Below are 20,332 nucleotides of genomic sequence, written 5' to 3'. Positions count from 1 at the left end.
AAATATGTTCATTAAAATGACCCAAAGATATAGTCACTTTATTACTGTTAAAATTAAAAGCAAAGATATACATAACAATTGGTGTCCCATGTTTCAATATTCTGTTTTCCTTAGAAATTACAGATATCCATAGATTTTTAGTTATTAACTTGATTTATATTAAAGTTCTAAAATTAATAAATATCTTGCAAATTATGTTTAAACTGACACAGTCAGAACATAATTACAGTAGATCAAAAAGATTAAGAGTTAAAACGCAAAATGGTTGAATACGTAACTGCATGTTTTCTTAATCTCAGTATATGGAAGAAACATTAGCTTATCTCACAGTAAACCAGTATAAGAAATTTAGAAATTTAGTATTAACTGGTCTCTTCATTAGAAAATAAATCCAAATCTTAAAAAATAAAATAATTGTATGTTTAGTCTCCATACTGAAAAAAGCAAGGAAAAGGTATTCTGTGATTTATAACCTAAAATTACCAAACCAATTCATGTCTAAAGATTCACTTTGATGCTTCTGCGATAACATCGTGAGGAATTTTTTTTTCCTTAAAATGTCAGTACATTCAATATGCTAGAGTTCGATTTTTTTATTTTCTTGAAATTCTGGGAATATTAAAATTTTGCAAGTATTTATTGTGCCTCTAATTAGAAAATTCTCTTTTTTCCTAAGAGACTTTATAATTTATTAGTATACTCTAGAAGTAGGGAAATATTTCATTTTCTTATCAATGAGCAGTAAAAGGTTTTTCTCAATTAAATAGCCACCAACAGGACTTGAAACTTTAGTTCTACCACCCCAGGCACAGGGCACTAGAAAATGAAAGCACACATTCTCAAAGAGTTACTCTACTAATCAATGGAAATAATATTTTGTACATGGATTTGAGCACACCAAAAGACAAACAAACAGTATAGGACGACTAACCATATTCCTTGTCATCTCTCACCCAACAGAGAATAGATTCCCATCATCCTAATAGAGATCCCCAAGTGAACACATCATGAAACCAGATTGCCAATTAGAGCTACCCCAAATGGGGAATAATTTATAGATTATATGACCTTGAGTGGCCTAGGGGTTCAGTACACAAGTCCCTGGAATTGGCTATTTCACACATGTTTTTTATACAGGAGAGTTCAGTACCCAGTTGTGGAAGTGGATATTACCTAAACAGTAAGTTAAGCAAAACTATTAGCCAAAAATCCAAAACAATAACAACACAGCAAACAAACCAGAATAAAAAGCACCAAGTCAGAAGAAAACTGAGAGTCAGAGAAGATAAAGTTCAATTGCTATTTGTGATTTCACTCCAGAGGCCACTTCCTGGGCAACTCTGTTTAACTAGTTCCAGTAGGTGAGCACACTAGGCATCTTGACGGCAACCTCCAACCCTATCAAAGTGTAATTATTAAGTAGTTGGAAACATGGCTCTCGTACAAACAGAGGGAGCACGTGTTGAAGATTTATTTAGCTCATTTAATGAGAGAAGCATCAAGATGATATAGCTGGCCCAAAAGAGAGGAATAGTTTATATATTTTCTCAGGAAAGACATATGAAATAATCTGGTTAGAGACAAAACTGTTTAATGTCGAGCAGGACAATAAAACCATAAGTTTGAGATTTTTTTTTTTTTCCACTGGACAGAAATCATTTTCATGTCTTCCAAACACAAATCTACAAGTCAACTTACAACTTCATAAATCTGGGCCAAATTAGTAGTAAATTATGGGTCACACAAAGGTATCTCCCCTTAGATAGTTAAATTATGCTTTGGTAGGCCTCTTAGGTTATGCTCCAGCACATCACTGAAGAGACATTTAAACTTGAGCTCACTGATCTTTCCTTGGCTGTGTCCAGTCTACTGATACATTCACCAAAAGCATTCTTCATTTATATTTTAGTGTTTTTGATTTATAGCATTTCCTTTTGATCCTTTCTGCAAATTATCTCTCTGCTCACATTACCCACCTGTCCTTGCATGTTGCCTACTTTCTTCATTAGATCCCTTAGCATATTAATCATAGTTATTTTAAATTCCCAGTCTAAGAATTCCAAAATGTGTGCCATATCTGAGTCTGGTTCTGATGCTTGCTCTGTCTCTACAGACTTTTTTGCTTTTTAGCATGTCTTATAATTCCTGGCTGAAAGCTGTGTATGATATAAAAGGAACTGGGATAAATAGGGCTTTGATGTGAGGTTTTATATTTATCTGACTAGGAGTTAGATTGTGTTTACTGTATGCTGTAGCTGTAGATATCAGAGAATAATATTTCCTCTAGGATCTTTTTTATGTCTATTCTGTTGTCTTTGGGTTTTCCTAGAGACTCCTCAAATAGAGCCTGAGGCCTGTAGTACTTTTAACTGTAATCCCGTTTCTTATGCAGGAGCCCCATCGATGAGATGTTAGGTGTAGGGAAGGAGAGGCATTCTGTAGTCCATGATTAGGTCTCAGTCTTTTCGTGAGCCTGAGTTGGGCATTTCCCTTCCCCCAGGTTAGTTAGGCTTTGGTAAAACCCCAGTCAGTGAGGCTCTGGTAAAACAGTTTCCCTCGACAGCAGGCCTTGTGAAGGAGAACACAGAGCTCTGGGCATATTTGGGAGTGCTCACGTTCCCCCTGTCTGTTCCAGCAGCATCGAGGATAGTGAGAACCTGGTGGGGCTGCAGGAGGTAAAACTCATGAAAGTGTGGGGCTCCCTGTGAAGTTTTTAACTCTCAAGCTAGTCCACACTGAATCTCCAGCACTCATCAATTAACAACTTTAAGTCTTCCTACTGATAATTGGCTCCAGATGGGCCTTCTGATTCTGGGCATCTGTTTTCAGGAAGCTACGATCCTCTGTATCCACCTCTTTGTCTCCTGGGGGCAGCAATTTACCCTGTGACCTCAAGTCTCTGAGGGATCTAAGAAAAGTTGTTGATTTTCAGTTTAAGTTTCTTTCTTGTTGGGAAGATAGGAGTGATAACTTCCAAGCTCTTTATATGTCAGATTGGAACCACAATGAGAATAATAATCAGCTTCACAGATTTGTTGTGATAATGACATTAAATGTATTAGATAAGTTAATATTTAAGGCATGGCATATAAGTAGCAGTTGATAAATGGCAGATATGTTTATTAATATTCCTAAAGCTGTTTGTTGTTTTTTTTTTTTTAAATGAGACAAAATCACTAGATAAAAAAAGTCAGTGTATGATCAGTGAATGTTGGAATACGGCAGGTGTTTCTCACTGGCCGCTCTTCAGGGTGTGAGATCACTGCTCCAACTTGTGTCATCTGGAGAGCCCTGCCCAAATTTTCCCAAATGAAAATATTTAGTCAGTGCTTAGGCATCATATGAAAAAGAAAAGAAAACTAATCTTCATCATAAAGTGAAATATTCCAAATATTACCAAATTATCAACATTAAGTAAAAACAGGAATGGTTCTTAAAAAATGCCAGTGCCTCAGTTACATTTCCTATGCAAAAGGACCATTCTACAGAAGGCCCTTTCTAAAGAAACTGGGTTAATATATGAAATACAAAGTCTGGCTCATAGGAGGCACTCAATAAATACAGGTTTTATCCTTAACCTAATCTCCTCCTTCCTTTCCCCTAGTGAGGCCAAATTAAAGTGAATTCTTCGAATTAAATGAAGAATTTTGAAAAGCAAGAGTGTAATTTAGTGAATTTGTCAATGTTGGAAATTCAAAGATATTAGTATAGTTAATCTTAGTGTATTCTAATTTCTTAAACTATATCTGAATGTTATTATTTACATTTATTATCTTATACCCTCCATTTTATGACCATCAAATTATAGGGAGTATTATTTATAAGTGATATCTATTGAAAGCATCATCTGTGTCACTAAATACCAGAGATATCATTTGTCATTTCTCCTTGAGGGTAATAAACCATCTTTTCTTAGGGAGAAGAAAGGTGGTCCTATGGGAGATGCAGATGGTGCCTCAATGAAGACCTTGAGTCCCTTGAACGTTTCTTGTCTCTATCAATAAACATTTAACTACTTACTCAATTTTTTACCTTTTCAAACTATAAAACAATGTATCAATAGTGTAGCATTCCAGAGACATGGTGGTCCAGCACCTATCATCCAAAATTATCCACAAGTAGAAAGACATCTAGATCCTTGCTACTCATAGTGTAGCCCATATACCAACAGCATTGGTGTATTAGCTATCCCCACTGCATAACAAATACTCCAAAACTTAACAAGGTAAACAACAAACGTGTTATCTCACAGCTTCTATGAGTCAGAAGTCTGGGCACGGATAAGCTGAGTGACTCTGGATTAGGGTCTCTTCCAAGTCTGCAATCAGCATGTCAGTTGGGGCTGCTGTCACTTCAAGGCTCTATTCAGGGATCATCTGCTTCCAAGCTCAGTCACATAGCCAGTAGCACTTGGCAGGCCTAGCGCCTTGCTAGCTGCTGTCCTGAGATATCAGTTCCTTATCATGGAGATCTCACAACAGGACAGTTCACAGCCTGGCAGATGGCTCTCCTCAGAGCAAGTGGGAGAGTATACCCAAGACAGAAAGCACAGTCTTTTTGTAACCTTTTCTCAGAAGTGACATCCCATCATCTTTGCCATATTCTATTCCTGAGAAACTAGTCAATAGGTCCAGTCTGCACGCAAGGGCAGGGAACTACACAAGGATGTAGATCCCAGGAGAGAGGGGGTTTATTGGGAGATATCTTAGAGGCTGCCCACCTGTATTGGCATCCACTGGGAACTTGTTAGACATGCAGGATCACAGAACTAGTGAAGAGAATCTGAATTTTAACAAGATTCCAAGGTGATCCATATGTCAAGAAGCACTGCTCTAAGGAGCAAGGGCCATGTGCTTTATTCTGTTGCAGAGGCTGCTTCCTCACTTAATTTTACTCACTGGTTAATGTTACTTTCTAACAATTGCAAAGATTAATTTTCCTTGCAACTCAGTTCTCTCATACTCAACAAATAGGAAACAATGTAGGGTTCCTGTAGGACTACTGGGCTGCAGAGAGCAGATTAGAAAGAGTTGAGGGACTGAGGAAGAGAAAGGGAGCAAAAGGACTGTGCCAAACAGATCTAATATCAATATCCAGTAATTACTGAAAGAGAAGATTGAGCATTTGTACAAGGAGGGACGTTCAGGACCATGGGAAAAAAGGACTAATGTCCTATTCCCTCAACAGCCCCTAAGTGCATTGCTGAGTAATTCTGAATTAGAAATACTCTGTTTATGGTGGTGACTTCTTACTACTTAATTCTGCTTGGGTCTACTTCCTTCTGTTTACCAAGATAGAGAAGTTCACAGCATATTTTAGAAATTATAATATAGAAATGCAAATACTTAAGTGAGTTTTAGACATCTTGATTATTCCCTTTCCAAATACATTTTATATCTCAATGATGCTTAAAGAACAATCTACATTCAGTATTTGAAAGCTTTCCATAAAAAAACACTAGTAACTTTGGTATAAACATTTTATATCTCCCTCAAATTCTTCTTAGGGGAAAAGATAAAATTCCATTGAGCTTTTAATCCTCTATTAAAAAATGGCCTAAGGGGAAAAATGAAAATCTCTAATCTACTTATCACAAACGCAGTAGACTAGGGAAAGCTTCTATTCTATACCTTCAAGTGGTAGACTGGAGCCAACTCCTACTGGGGTCCTACTGGGGTGTGGGAGATGTTTGTTAAATTTTTAGGAGTTTTATATACTAGTTTTTAACCACAGTCACAATTAAAACTTAAAGTATGTATATAAACCTACAAATTAATAATTTATATGAAAAAACAAAGGTAACAAATACTCAAAATCATCACTTTGTAATTATTTTCTACATTTTACGATTAATTTTTTTTTAAGGTTATTTAAAACATTTGTTGTATCTACAGGGTTTTCACACTACATAATGCTGTGCTACTAAGGATCTCTTACCAACCCTGTTTAGTGACATCACATTGGTAGCTTGAAACTGGCCATGATAGGAGTATTTACAGCACAGAAATTGGAAAATGCTATAAATCAGAACTTGACTTAATTTTGTTGATTGTCCTCAAGACAGGGAAATGTTAATACTACAGATTCAGCTTAAAAGAGTGTCATGTCCTTAGCTATTACATTATCAATAGCACAAAAAAATTGGTAAATACTCTTCATGCAGTCAAAAACTATTATCCAGTTCAGCAAAATTGCTCCCATCACTGACAAACCAGTAAAGTTCAGACGTAACTCGCGCTAAGGCTGAAACAGGCTTCAGTTTAATGAATATAATTTGTACTAGGGTGAAAAATACTTTAACAACAGATCACGTATCAGATTTAAGGATGAAAAATTATTTAGAAAAGAGTTAGTGGATTGGGATCAATTCTGTGTGTTAAATTATGGTTGAAACTGAAACCCCAAGTTGCTGTACATACAAGAATTCAACAAAAATGAACAAAAGCAGTCTCTGAGAATCAATTAGTTACAGTATATGGAATTTATAATAAAAGGTACTGTATATTTTAGTGTTATTTGTGAAGAGTGTGCTACACCCCTTTTGTAACAGAACAGTTTCTACTACATGCATGTATGCATGTTTGTGTGTGTGTGCATAGTTTTGCCAGGGAGCCAATTATTCAACATCTACCAGCACACCACCCTGCCTCCTTCCCTCCCAAGGGAAACATGGCCACTACAAATCACAGAGGGGTACATTACCATATCCTAGTCTTCCATGTAAAAATATCATTTTAAGTTCTAAATTTAAAAAATGCATATGCAGAGAGAACATTTATTATAAGTTAGTGGAAACACTTCTTGGCTGGTCTGTGTTCTGCTACAAATGTGGGGAGTCCATGTTTTAGTGACATCATTCCAAATGAATTTCAGCTCAGGTGATTTACAGTCTCTTACATTAGCCAAAATTACACTTTGCATATACATATTAAAAGCTCTCAGGAAAACAATTTTCACTGTACTAGGATATGGAAAAGGAATTGACGTCATAGGCGTCTAAGTATCAACTGGACCTAAAACCTGACCGAATAAGGCTGAAAAGCTCTCTGTCTTACTTTGGTAATCAGAGGACTCACCAGCAGACACTATACAGATCTCATGAGCAGGCCTGGTGGCAGGAATTTATGTTCAAGATTCAGGGGAGTCACATGTGCCCCTTTCAAATAAACCAGATGCAGCATTCTAATTTATCAGAACAACATCAATCGGTCAGCTGTGCTGATGATAGTGTTTTTATGTAGTAATTTAGTCTTTGGGGAAATTACTCTTCTGTGAGGTTTTAAGAAAAAAGTGAACTGTTTTAGTTAATGTTCACTTCCACATAAAAACAACTCAAATGGAGGAAGACAAAGCCGACTGATGTAAAAATGGAATCCTTTGTTGCCCAATTCAAAACAAATTCTGTTGTAAACTTTGAACTGGCTAAGAAAGCAGAGGAAAGCTTTGGCAGAATAACACTGACCTGTAAATGCTACAGGCTCTTCTCCTAAAGCATTCTAAACCAAAAGCGATGGGTGCAAATATTGTAGAGTGTCTTCTCAGACTGTAAAGAGACAGCGATATCCTTATGGGTCCTCTGAGAGAACAGTTAGAGGAGTGCTTTAGAATTAAAGCTATTAACAAAACTGCTGGAAATTTCAAGGATGAGTAGGCAGAAAATCTTCTGTATTCATCAAACTGAGGATGAGGATTTGGCAAATTTGAAGAGGGAGCAGATTTAGACACGAGGAGGTTATATAAAGGGAACATCCAGATAAACTGGGATAAACTACTGGAAAAACAATATTCTAAGCACCTTTACAGTAGCTCTTTAAATGAGTACACATAGATGCTTTTGACTTTTTTTTTTGTATATTTAGAAATAAATATGGCTAGAAAAGAGGCCTCCCACTAACTACAAATTTGAAAAAATGCTGATTGGTTTCTTCTACTTAGACACTAGGATTAGGGCATCACATTGAAAGGTAAATCTTATTTATTTTCCTTTCTTCATGTGCATGATTATGAACTTGCTTGCAAAGTAGTCTTCTAATTCATATAACAGCTTTCTGGACATTTGGGATTTGGATCATGGATACTGTGGATTTTATAGTAGGGATTTATAACTGGGGGATGGCTTGCTTTTATCTGATTAGTCAATTCCCATAAATAAAAGGATAAAAATGGTGCAGGAGAGCTTTGTGAGAGAGATGAACACACGGCGCTGTGCAAGCCTGCATGATGACAAGGTGGAGTGAGCAATGTCCCTATTTGGCAGATCCATCCAGCAGCTCATGCGCACATTTCAGTTAATATATAGACCTATTAAAGATGATATGTATGTTTATCTTGGAGCAGACACAAATATGATTTTTAGTGAAACTCAAATGGCAAGAGCTAAAATTACTATTACCACACAATTTCTGATAAGGTGATTAAAATTCACAGAGAGCTCAAACTTCAGCCATGAGTTTTTTACTAGCTAAGTAATTTGCCGGAGATGGAGCAGCAAATTGATTGGTCTGTCTCCTGTAGAGCTTGCATGGTTCTCTAGTAGTGGAAACAATTTTGTAATCAAAAGGCCACAGGAATGACAAACAATCAGAGACTATGTTAGAATGAAGGGTAATCCTGAGACAATCTGATCTACAGCATCTTCTTAGCAAATAACATTTTCAATGAAACCTCAATATAAAAAGCAGACAAAAGTGATAGGTGGATTCCTCAGTTGAATTAAATCTTCATTATTGGGCAGAAATTAGTCTTTTTCACAGACTGCTTTCCTACCTTCACTGGATCCTGTGGCTCACTGGAGCTCAGAATAAACCCCCAGGATTCTTCTTCATGTATACGTTAGTTGTATATGCCAAGCCACCTTGCCCAAAGGTCAACAGGTAGACGGTGGCAGTGGCAGGCCAGAGCCCTGTCCTGTGTTCCTCACACCATCACCAAAGAAGTCAACTTAGTTGGCAACTCCCTGATTAAATGAAAATGTGACCACTTCCTCTCTTTCTTGGATTCCACTGAGCTAATTCATAGCCTTTGTATTCTTGCGGTATTAAAATGATAGTCTGGACAAAAACATAGGTCTGGAAAAGTTTGTTATTAAGAATATTTGCAAGATCTTTTCTGACCCACCTCCTAGAGTAATGGAAATAAAAACAAAAATAAACAAATGGGTCCTAATGAAACTTAAAAGCTTTTGCACAGCAAAGGAAACCATAAACAAGATGAAAAAACAACCCTCAGAATGGGAGAAAATATTTGCAAACAAAGCAGCAGACAAAGGATTAATCTCCAAAATATACAAACAGCTCATGGACCTGAATATCAAAAAAACGAACAACCCAATTAAAAAGACCTAAATAGACATTTCACCAAAGACATACAGATGGCCAAGAGGCACATGAAAAGATGCTCAACATCACTAATTATTAGAGAAATGAAAATCAAAACTACAATGAGGTATCACCTTACACCGGTCAGAATGGCCATCATCACAAAATCTACAAACAATAAATGCTGGAGAGGGTGTGGAGAAAAGGGAATCCTCTTGCACTGTTGGTGGGAATGTAAATTGATACAGCCACTATGGAGAACAGTATGGAGGTTCCTTAAAAAACTAAAAATAGAACTACCATATGACCCAGCATTCCCACTACTGGGCATATACCCTGAGAAAACCATAACTCAAAAGGACACATGTACCCCAATGTTCATTGCAGCACTATTTACAATAGCCAGGACATGGAAGCAACCTAAATGTCCAACGATAGATGAATGGATAAAGAAGATGTGGTACATATGTACAATGGAATATTACCAGCCATAAAAAGGAATGAAATTGGGTCATTTGTAGAGATGTGGATGGACCTCGAGTCTGTCATACAGAGTAAAGTAAGCCAGAAAGAGAAAAACAAATATCGTATACTAACGCATAAATGTGGAATCTAGAAAAATGGTACAGATGAACCTATTTGTAGGGCAGGAATAGAGACATAGATGTAGAGAACGGACATGTGGACACAGAGGGGTAAGGGAAGGGTGGGACGAATTGGGAGATTAGGTTTGACATAAGTACACTACCATGTGTAAAATAGATAGCAGTGGGAACCTGCTATATAGCACAGGGAGCTCTGCTCTGTGCTCTGTGATGACTTAGATGGGTGGGATGGGGTGGTGGATGGGAGGGAGGTCCAAGAGGGAGGGGATATAGGTATACATATAGCTGATTCACTTCACTGTACAGCAGAAACTAACAGAACATTGTAAAGCGATTTGACTCCAATAAAAAAAAAAAAGAATATTTGCTCTTTCAAGATCCCCCATTTCAATTTCTACCCTAGATCCAGTTCATTGCTTGTTCAAAAATGACATGAAATTTCAGGCTTCATTCAGTCTAGAGTTGAGAGACCTGTTAGGCTACATCCTAAAGCATGAGAGACTTATGAAGTACAAAGATGGAGTGCATTGCAATAACTGTAATGGCCAGAGTGGACAAGTGAAGAGGAAAAGAGGAAAGGACATTGACATCTGTTTGGATCAATGAATGAAAACCTTACAAAAAAAATTTTTTTGGTAATGTCCTATTTGTTTGTTCCCTTTAACTTTTTTCACCAAGTGTTCACAGAACAACTGCGCTGTGCTAGTATCAGTTATTACCTTGGAACAAACAGAGTAATGTTTGGAGTGTGATTCACCCCATGAAGTCCACTTCCTTTCAGAGATACTATCTTGTGATCTGTACATTTAAGCTAGGAATAACCTTGCCCCAGTTATTCAGTGTTTGAATTCTGTGAATGAATGGGAATGGGATTTCATACTGGATTTGCTTCAATGTTGCAAAGCTCTTTCCTGAAGTTACCTTATTCTTTCCCTTCAAGTATCATATCACAGCAAAACCCAAGGGAGGGGCATTCCTGACAGATGGTTCAACCTGAAGCCATCATTCAGCCCTTGGACAAATACTAATTGTATACCTACTATGTGTCAAGCACTCTTGTAGGTCTTGGGCACAGAGTGGTGAACAGGACAGACCAAGTCCCCTTCACTGTGATGTTTACAAGCTCATGTGGGATACAGAAAATAATAAGTAAAAATAATAAGCAGGATGATTTCCACTAGTCATAAGTATTATGAGGGAACATAAAAACATAGAAATGTTGTGTACAACTAAGCATGGGGATTGGATACCATGATTGATCAGGAAGGGGCTCTCCAAGGAGGGGTCACTTAGCCTCAGACAATGAGGAGGGCCTCCCAACTCCCAATATCCTCAGAGTAAAGCCCTGGGATCTTATATGACCTCAAGTGAGAAAACCACACATATTTCTGCCCAAGGGGCAAGTCTACTGTCTTTTTAATGGATGGCCAGACTTCCTAAGGGCTGACATAGTAACAGTGAGGAAAGGCAGGGCAGCTATTGGAGACAGAAGCCACACTGTGATTTAGTCTTGTGGTGAATTGTTCCTACTTTGAAGGTTCATCAGCAGTAGCATAATCGCACCTTAGTTCCAGGAGAAAGCAGTGTGAAGTGGCCTGGAGCGCCAGGTAATGGGCAGGAAGCCGTGTGAATCAGATGGCCCAGGGCTCCCACGGTGGGAAGCTGTTTACTCTCTCCCCAGGAGGACACAGGGTTAGACACAGTTAAGTCTGTAATCATTATCAGCCAGATCAACACGTTCTAAGTGACTTGCTTTCGTCATTTTTCCCCTAACAGTGGTTCAATGGCCTGTGAATGTTTGCTTTCAGAAGAAAAGAATTTTTTTTTAATTTAAATAAATCATGCATGGTCAAAGGAAGCTTTTGTCACTTCAGCGTCTACTCCCCTCTCATTCATATTGCTCAACAAAACTGAACAATTTTTATGTGATTCAGCCACTGTGTAGCTCAGACAAAAACTGCTGGAAAAAACTATCCTAAGTATGTTTTAACCCCCAGTTGACACAGTTGCTGGGAATGTGTATTATTATTGTCTCAAGAGCTGAACTTTCTCAGATCCTAAAATTATGACTATTTCCAAAAAAAAAAGCAATCCATGCATAAGACAGACCTTAAGAGATGGACGAAATGTAAGACATGGCTTCTTTAAGGAACTGAAAGCTTACCTGAAGAACCAGTGAGAAGACACAATAATAGGTAGCAACGTAAGTGTAAAAAATTAAGGTATACTATTAGATACAAACTAAAAGGACGTAGAGTTTAAGCAGGCCAGCAGAAGAGGCTAGAATCAGCAAGTGGTGCTTGATGGAAGAAGTAGGACTTCAAGAATGGGGAGGATCTGGAGAACAAGAGAGTATTTCAAGTGAGGGGAGTAACAGTGAACACGCCCAGAGCTGGGCACACGCGGGAACATTTTCACAGGACAGCGTGGGCACGTGAACAAATGCAGCTGTGGTTCATTTGCAGGGCTGTCGGGAAATGGTCACACTTATATTGCACCATGCCTACACTGGGCACAGCAAGTTTTATCAGCTACAGATGCCTAACTGAAGAATTTTGTAAGACTTTGGCTCCTATTTATTTTCTAGGCTCCTCAGTGGATGTAAGCAAATTGTGGATGATCTGTAAATATTTGTTGTATCGCTTGTAATTTGAACAGTATCTTGATGACTCACGGAGTATGGGGAGTATTTGAATACGAAGATTGCCAGAAAACATCCTTCCCCCACACAACATTACTGCAAGGTCATTGAGACAACACCACAAATAGAAAAGCATCTCAAGACTTACTAAGTTCTGCTCATGAATACCTCAGAGAGAAATGATTTTCATTGCTGACCCCCTATGCATTTTTGGTGCATTTCTCAGAGAAGATAAGGTAGTCACCCAAGTTACTTTATTTAATATCCTAGCAAAATTAAGGGTTTTAAAATTGTACTTCATGTTCTTTATATCTATACATACATACGTATATGTGTGCATATACATGCACACACACATTTCAACCTATAATCTTACATCTTTGAAGTCACTGTAGAAATTCCATCTGTCCCAATATCTGTTTATCATATTCACTCAATCCAAAGTTCCCCTTCGGTTATAGATTAACTCCTACCCAGGAAATATTTTTACAATATGAATGCATACATTTGAAGACAATAGGCTTCTTTCTCCCCTATGGCTTGAGTCACTCACGACTGAGTGCCTTTGAGAATTCTAGAAACCCACAGATCTGAATTAGTCCTGGGTCTTAAAGAGAGAATTAGCAAAGTCCAGCCTCTTGGGTTAAAGACCCCAACAGAAGAAACTGGAATCCCTTTCAAACCATAATGAGTGTGACTAGGCCCTCTGGTGGCCAAATTTGTCTCTGCCTCCCCATCCAGGCCCTGGCATTTTCGTAGGAGCCTTATTTCTTCAGTTCCAACAAGAACAAGGGCTATCATGAAACTTCTTGCAGCCTCCCTTTCCCCACCTTCCCCAGAACCACCACACCCTTGATGTTAACATATATTCCCATTGAACTGTAGGGCCTACAAAGAAATTCTGCTTTGTGGCTGAGAAGACAGATTTCTCTGAAGTAACTTAAAACCATCAAAAAGACTATACACCCAGAAAGCCCTTTGGGGAGTTCTAGAACCTTCCCTGAGTCTCATATCCAATTTTGATTGGGACTGCCCTTGACAAATTTGAAGCAAATAATCAGATCTACAGAAAACATCTGTACATCCATTGTGTAGAGTGGATTGGCCTTGTGTATCAGCACACTTTTGGATTCAGGGAATATTAAAACACTTTGGTTCTTCTTAAAAATAAAAGCATTATTCAGCATTATATATTTGTCAATATAGTCATAAAAAGTGCAGACCTTTTCTGTACTCTTAACTTTTTTTTTGTAGATTTCAGTTTCTTCATCTATAAAATGGGGATAAAAATAATAATACCTATGGCACAGGGTGACTGTTATAATATAATGAGTGTTGAGGTTTTGTAATGGTGCTTGCCACAACATCACTCAAAAATAGGAGCTGCTGCAATGACGATGATGATTCCTTAATTTATACACATTCCTCTTCTCCCCACCTCTCAATATCCACACACATAGTCTCAATTAACATGGATAAACTATTAATCTGGCCAGAGAGAGAATAGGTTTCTTGACAGAATCTGACATTCAATAGGTTATTTCCAGGCAGCTTGGTTAGGGTCAGGGATGCAGTTGGAGTTTTATCGTGCTTTTGGAGCCTGATTGGGGCTGACAGGAAGTGAGTTCTTTGATTAAGACTCCTACCATTGGTCAGCAGTTTTCAAAAAGATCCTGCATCAAGTGAATTGGTATTTTATTCTATGAATTTAAAATCATGGACTGCAGAAGACAGAATTTAATATGCCTTTCGGGTCTTTCAAGAACATCGTATAACCGGCAGGTCTCTCCTCTCTCCCTGTCCTCCGTAGGTTAACCTCAGAGCCACAGACGGCAGGCTCATGCGCCAGTTGCTCCTCATCAATGAGAGCATTGAGTCCATCAAGTGGATGATTGAAGAGAAAGCCGCCATCACCAGCCGAGGCAGCAGTCTCAGCGGCAGCCTGTGCAGCTTACTGGAGAGTCAGAGCACCTCCTTATATGGCAGCTACAACAGCCTCCATGATGGCAGCGACGGGCTGGATGGCATCTCCGTGGGGAGCTACCTGGACACTTTGGCAGATGACGTCCCAGGCCATCAGACCCCGTCAGACTTGGACCAGTTCAGTGACAACTCAGTCATAGGGGACGCACACGCACTGCACAAGCGTCCCAAATTGGATTCTGAATACTACTGCTTTGGCTAATGACCCAGTTTTTTGCATGGGATTGGTGTGCAATTAACTTGTATTTATCCTTCTTCTCCGCTGCTATATTTTTGGTGTGATTTTTTAAAATATGACAACCTTTTAAAAAGAAGCTTATTTTGAACGGCTTGATGGTATTTCTGTTGCTCCTAGTATTTCTCACCTGGACTGATTTATCTTTGTCTCTCTTATGTCTCTATTTTTATTTATTACAGCGATTTTTCTCCCTTCTTTCACAGTGGCACAAATAAGGTAGGGGGAAAAGAATAAGCAATAATTATGTTTTTGCTTCTGTTTTCAGAGCAAGGGGTCAGGGATTACAAGATAAACTTTGCTAAATTTTACAATAAACCAAAGTCTGATAGTAGCTAATTTTGTTGCTTGTATTCTTAAATATTTCAAAGATTCATTTTTCAGAAGACGCTGAGGTTTATTACTGTTTGTATGTTAGGTTGAACAAAATGCTTGGGACAAAGCTAGGCATTATTTCTAGGCCACAATGTCCTAGCGTGAAATCAACAATACTGTTAGTCACACACTTCTCATGACAATCATTTGGAAGCCCCAACTCTATGCAATCTGTTCAGTTAAATTTGCTGTTCATAGATCAGCATTTTGTCATCAGTGATTCTAACTCAAGCTGTAGACTAAGTTGTGTAATTATATGTATGATTCTCCCAAATTTCAAAGAATAATTGAGATTAGGTATGGAGGTGATTAGAGGTTAAGGTGTCCTAAATTTAATAGTATTTTGAGATTTTGTTGATGCTTACTGCATGAATTTTACAATTCTAGGATATATAAAGACATAGATGCATACAATGGATGGATGGATGGATGGATGGATGGATGGATGGATGGATGGATGGATGGGTGGGTGGGTGGGTGGATAGAGTGGGAAGTAGAATCACTCTTCCCTTAAGAAGTCTAATAGTCTAATAGATCCTTTCATCCTGGGATGGGTAAATAATCTCTTAATTTTCTGAAATGACATCTGAAAATATCACTCGTACTGAACATTTAGTTTTGATGTATTATTAATCCCCTACATTTCTTTTACCTTCATGATTCCTAGTGAGTGAATCTTATTGAGATTTCAAACTGTTCTTTGTAATGATATAGGTTTCTGCACTAAACACTTGACAATATGAATCAAAAAGTCTTTCTACTTGTAACTTTAAAATGCCTATACTCAAGAAATGATTTCCCCCAGATTTCCTTTGTTATTATACGTATTGCATACTTGTCAAATTTGTTCTTTCCAGGTTATATATTATTCAATTTCCAATTAATATAGACCCTGTAGGTTTTTTACAGTAGTCCTTTTTTCATAAATTGCTGATAAAATCCTCATCAACAACAATCTCATGATGTCAGGATTGTCTCCCTTCTGTGTTTGAGGAAAATGAAACACGCAGAAAGTAGGTAACTGGGTCAAATCTCCCAGTAAGTGTCAAAGCTGGGAATTAAACATGAGCCTGTCTTATTCTAACAGTAAAACTTGGTACCTATAGTAGTTAAATAATAACGTATGGATGAGAAAGCAAACTTAACCCCTGACAAAAATAAAGTGACCGTTTTTCTTCCAAATCAGTAGGACCTACATTTTTGAATATGAGCTTTTTGAGCCCTTTCCTGAAATCACATGTCCAGTCAGTGATGTGCTTATAGGTAAATCAGGGAGTTGGCCGCATGCCAGCTATTCCTCATATATTCCCCCTTTCTACTTACTTTCATTTTAAACTTAGTAAAGGCTGGTGGGCTGGCTATTTTATTTGTTTGGTTTTAATCTGGAATTAAGCCAAGCAATTTTTAGCACAGATTTTTTTTTTTTTTTTTACCATATTAAAATCCAAGAGCATGCATTATGATCTAGGAGATAAAACATCCTTAGAACCAAGACTGAAGAATTTCAAACAGAGGGTAATGACATATGTAACTCTATGTCTATAGCATTGCAAGGAGAACATTTCCAGCAAGAGAGAAGTAAGCAGACAGCAAGACTATAGGAGGCATCGAGGCTAAATTCTAACCTCTTCAAAACCTGAGATTTGTCTAGAATAAGCCAGACACAGGAAAGATGATTTCTGTCCTCAGATCACTGTTTCAGATTGTAAATTCAATCTGGCCAATTTCTTTCACACCCTCCTTTTACCAATCAGCTTCCCCTGCTATCTGTCCATCCTACGCCCTCTATAAATTTCCTCCCTATAGAAAGGAAATGAACAAGCATGAGTATAATATGAGTGAAATGTGTAGAATAGTTTTCATTTATGCATCTTATTTTAAGGGACCTATAATGAATATTGGAAGAACACTTGAGAACTTTTTATTTGGCTCTGTAAATTTCACTGTTGTATGTGCTTTACAGTTATTCCTATTTTTTTGGTAAAAGATACCAAATATAGAGTCTATAATTTAGACACATGGAGTAACATATAAGCCAACAATGTTTTGATAGTTGATTTTACTAAGAGGAGGGGAATATGCAACTAAACAACACTAATTATTGACCTATTCATTGGTCTCAAGAGAATGAATGCATTTTCAACTAAAGAATTCCCATAACAAATCTATGACCTGGAGCATTTGATATTTGATCTCTGTCAGTACCATGAGGAAATGGGGTAAAAAGTTAAAGTGCCTTCAAACTATTCTGCCTGCACTGAGTTGTGTTCTCCCAGAAAAATGGAATTTTCCTCAGTTACAGTAACCTCTCCGTTTTATGGACTTGTCTGTTTTATACTGGGAAGAAGATAAGATAATTGGAGGTAAGGAATTTAGACAATTTAAAGCTATTACATTTTCGGAGTTTTGAAAATAAAGGAACTCAAGATAACCAACTTAGAAGTCTTAACTTCAAAGAAACTTCAGTATTTATACTATGTCAGCCCCAAATTGCATAGCATCAAGTTCTAGGTATTTGCCAACCTTTAGAAATGCAGTATGATCCTTTGCTGCCCGGTGAATTGTAAAGACACTTGGAGCTCCACGAATAATGTCAATCAGGCATTTTGATCCCCGATCCCATCAAAATACAATCACCACCATGATGCCCAAATAAATGGTTATTTTGAGGTCCTCATCTCATTGATATCTCAGCAGCAGTTGACACATTTGATCACTGCTTTCTTGAAAGACTGTCTTCATTTGGCTTCCAGGACATCCCTCTCTCTTGGATTCCCTCATTCCCCACTGCCTGCTTGTTAGCATAACTCTGTTGCGGCTTCTCTTCATACTCCTGACCTCCACACACAAGAGTGTCTCTTGGCTCAATTCTGGCACCACTTCTTTTCCGAAATTATTCCCCTGGGGATTTCATCCAGTTCCACAGCTTTAGATGTCATCTACATGCTGAGATTCCTCAAAGTATATCTCTAGGCTCAGTCTCTCCCCTGCACTCTAGCCTCCTGCATCTATCTGACCCCACGGCATCTCTACTTGATGTCTGATAAGCGTCTCAATCTAAACATAACCAAAATTGAAATTTTGCTCTTGTTCTGTAATCTTCCCCAGTTTGGTAAAGGATGGCTCTAATTATCAAACGCTCAGCCAAAATCCTTGAAGTCATTTCTTAAGTGCTCTCTCTCACACCACATCCACCATATCCAATCTGTCATGTAAATCATATGTGTTCTACCTTAGAAATATATCCAGAATGAGCTATAGATTTTCATAGTACCCCTGTTACCACTCTAATCAAGTCAGTGTCACTTCTTCCTGGGACTATTTCAATAGCCCTGTCTTGTTTCCTGGCTTCCATCCTTACCTTCCCACAGTTAATATTCAACATAGCAAACAGTAATCTTTTAAGAAACAAGGCAGATTTTTTGCCAGCCTCTGTACCAACCCTTTAATGTACTTCCATCTCTAAGCATAACCCAACTCTGTAGCACAGACTACAAAATCCTATGCAGTCTGTCATCTTTCCACCTGTCTGACTTCATCTCATACCATTCTCCACTCTCTCTCATTGTGAGCCTCATTTACATCCTTACTATTCTTTAAAAAATCTCAAAGTCTGTGCAAGTCCTTACCTCAGAACCTTTGCACTTCTCATTTCCTCTTTCTGAAATGTTCCTCTCCTGAATGTTCATAAGTTTTGATTCCCCAGTTCTTTTTGGTCTCCAACCAAATGGCAGGAGGACTCCTTACATAGCACACCTGGAACATGCTGCCCTTACCCTGGTTTATTTCTCCTCAGATCATCACTTGATACATAATTTTTGCATGTACTCTCTGCTTCCCCACACTAGAATGCAAGATCTTTGAGAACAAGAACTGTGTTTTGTCCACCACCATAGGCTTCCAGACTCCTAGTAATCCCCAAGACACACACACACACACACACACACACACACACACACATACACACATACATCAGTCAGCTCTGGGGCTGCAGTATGTATGACCAGTCCTATGAATCACCTGGATAAAGTGAGGACTCAACAAGTATTTATCAAATGAATGAATGAATGAGGGAATGGGTGACTGAGTAGCTGCATGAACAGGCAGACGCATCCTTAGAGACTGCTTCCTAATCCAGGATGCTGAGTGCTCCCCAAGAAAGTCATTTGGGACTTTCCTACTGAGTGCTCCATGACAGAGCCACACCCTCTGATTTTCCTCTAAAGTGTCTTATAGTAGACACAAAATACATTTTTTTTTTTACTAAAGCAATTATTAGTTTTCTGAGTGCCTTCTAGGTACCAGGCAATAACTGTGCTAGGATCAGGTGATGAAAAACAGAGGAAGGTACCAACCATGCCCTCCAGGAACTCATTTGTGTAGCATGTTCTTTGGTAGGAAAAAATAATGGCCCACCCCCTCCATCCCCCAAAGAGGTCATATCCTAATCCCCCAAAGAGGTCATATCCTAATTCCTGGAACCTGTGAATGCCTTCCATGGCAAAAGCGACTTTACAGATGTGATTAAGGTAAGGATCTTGAGATGGGAAGATGTCCCTAGATTATCTGGGTGGGTACAATGTATTTATGAGGGTCCTTAGAAGGGAGAGGCAGTACTGTCAGAGACAGGTGTGATATGTTACACTGCTGGCTGTGAAAGAGGAGAAAGAGCAGTGAGAAAAGAAATGCAAGAAGCTCCTAGAAGCTGAAAAAGGCAAAGGAATAAATAGCCCCTAGAACCCTATTGACACCTTGATCTTAGCCAAGTAAGACCTGTTTTGGACTTCTGACCTCCAGAATTGTAAGACAATAAATCAGTGTTGTTTTAAGCCACTAAGTTTGTAGTAATTTGTTAAAGCAACAATAGGAAACTGATACAGATTTTGGTAACTGGAAGTGGGATACTGCTGTAACAAATACCTAAAAATGTGGAAGTGGCTTGGAATTGAATAAAGGATAGATACTGGATGAATTTTGAGAAGCATGATAGAAAAAGCCAAGACTGCTTTGAATAGACTGCTAGGAGAAATACAGATTTTAATGACTCTGCTAGTAAAGACTCAGAAGTAAGAAGAACAGTAGAGAAAAAGCTATATTGTCTTAGTGGAAAATTAAATCATCATAATCTGACTCTTGCAAGAAAGGACAGTAAAAGCATTGCTAGTAAGGGCTCAGA

The 20,332-nt window shown here is 38.2% G+C and overlaps 1 protein-coding gene across 1 annotated transcript in view; it reads left to right on the top strand.

The window, feature by feature from the left end:
• The window catches only part of LURAP1L (leucine rich adaptor protein 1 like), a 46,979-nt gene extending 31,867 nt beyond the window's left edge, over window positions 1-15,112 (top strand). Inside the window, exon 2 of the mRNA XM_036855290.1 lies at window positions 14,374-15,112. Coding sequence (XP_036711185.1) covers window positions 14,374-14,748 — 375 coding nt within the window. The 3' untranslated portion in view covers window positions 14,749-15,112. The remainder of the gene's footprint in view (window positions 1-14,373) is intronic.
• Window positions 15,113-20,332: the final 5,220 nt, after the last annotated feature.

Source organism: Balaenoptera musculus, chromosome 6, assembly GCF_009873245.2.
Source record: "Balaenoptera musculus isolate JJ_BM4_2016_0621 chromosome 6, mBalMus1.pri.v3, whole genome shotgun sequence".
Lineage (NCBI taxonomy): Eukaryota > Metazoa > Chordata > Mammalia > Artiodactyla > Balaenopteridae > Balaenoptera > Balaenoptera musculus.
Note: the sequence above shows the minus strand (reverse complement) of the source record. Positions and strands in the feature narration are given on the sequence as shown.